General features: G+C 34.9%; 1 protein-coding gene across 1 annotated transcript; it reads left to right on the top strand.

The window, feature by feature from the left end:
- The first annotated feature begins 306 nt into the window (after positions 1-306).
- Positions 307-969, top strand: LOC111639725. Its single transcript, XM_023385663.1, has one exon. It carries the CDS (start codon positions 307-309, stop codon positions 967-969), a length of 663 nt encoding a protein of 220 aa, XP_023241431.1.
- Positions 970-1,411: the final 442 nt, after the last annotated feature.

The following is a 1,411-nucleotide window of genomic DNA, read 5'->3' as shown; positions in this document are numbered from 1 at the left end:
AAAAAAAAAAGCAAATTGATTCAAAAACAACAATTATACTTAAAGAAGGTAGGAAAAAAAGAAAAAATAATACTTACCGAACAATTCAGCATCAAACTATTGGAAAATTTACATGAAAACCTGTGCCATATTGGAATAAAACAAATGCAGAACACAATTAGTCCATTCTATACAGCCAAAAATCTAACAACTAATATAAAAAAAGTTTGTAGGAGCTGTGAAATTTGTATAATAAACAAATCAAGAGGACACAATAAATATGGATTTATGTCTCATCTAGGCCCAGCTACAAAGCCTTTTGAGATAATGTCCATTGACACAATTGGAGGTTTTGGAGGTTCAAGATCAACAAAAAGATACCTACATTTGCTGGTAGATCACTTTACAAGATATGCATTTATTAAAACATCAAAAACACAGAGTGCAAGTGATTTTATAAAATTAGTCCAGGACATAACAAAAACAGAGAATATTGGTATGATCCTTACTGACCAATACCCAGGAATTAATTCAAAAGAATTCCAGAAATTCTTACAAGACAAGCACATACCTATAGTATTCACAGCAGTAAATGCACCATTTTCAAATGGTCTGAATGAAAGACTAAATCAAACATTAGTAAACAAAATTAGATGTAAAATAAATAAAAGAGGAAAGAAGAAAGCTTGGTCAACAATAGCACAAGAATGTGTAAACAAATACAACGAAACAAACCACTCCGTTACAGGGTTTTCACCAAGATATCTTTTGTATGGTACAGATGTTACAATTTTGCCAAATGAAATAAAAAAAGTTATATCACTTAGTGACTGGAATAAGGATAGAAAGATAGCATTAGAGAATACAATAAAATCACACAATTACAACAAGACATTATTTGATAAAAAGCTAAAATACTATGAATTTAATGTAGGAGACATGGTGTATGTAGAAAATGGTAACAAGTTAAATGTGATGATCCACATCTAAAACTTAGATGTGGATAACACAAATCTATAATGGCGATCTAACTAGTCACTATGCGAAGTGAGAGAGAGATATTTTTGGTCAGGTATACCTTATGTTGGAGGACGGTATGCGACGATCATTTTGGACTATGGAAGCTGGCTGTCTGTCACAGGCTTATGTCTTCTACTGGCTTCTCCTCGGACAGGATCGAGACAAGCGACACTTGTAATCAGACCTACCTGATGATCGCACGGAGGGATGGTCGCACTAAGGGGATGATCACTCTGAACTTTCCGCGACGATCGTTTTTATACGATCGTCGTTGGCACTGAGCCAACAGGTCGTTCACTCCTTATGCTGACTAATTAGCTCGTGCACGATGACTAATGGACGATGACTTGATTTTCTTCCTTCCTCCCTGGTAGATGTGTAAGATTCGACATCTCCGTTATAACTTGGGATA

This window comes from Centruroides sculpturatus, unplaced genomic scaffold (assembly GCF_000671375.1).
Source record: "Centruroides sculpturatus isolate CEXI.00-Female unplaced genomic scaffold, Cexi_2.0 scaffold1398, whole genome shotgun sequence".
Lineage (NCBI taxonomy): Eukaryota > Metazoa > Arthropoda > Arachnida > Scorpiones > Buthidae > Centruroides > Centruroides sculpturatus.
The sequence above is the reverse complement of the archived record's forward strand: the minus strand, read 5'-3'. Positions and strand labels throughout refer to the sequence as shown.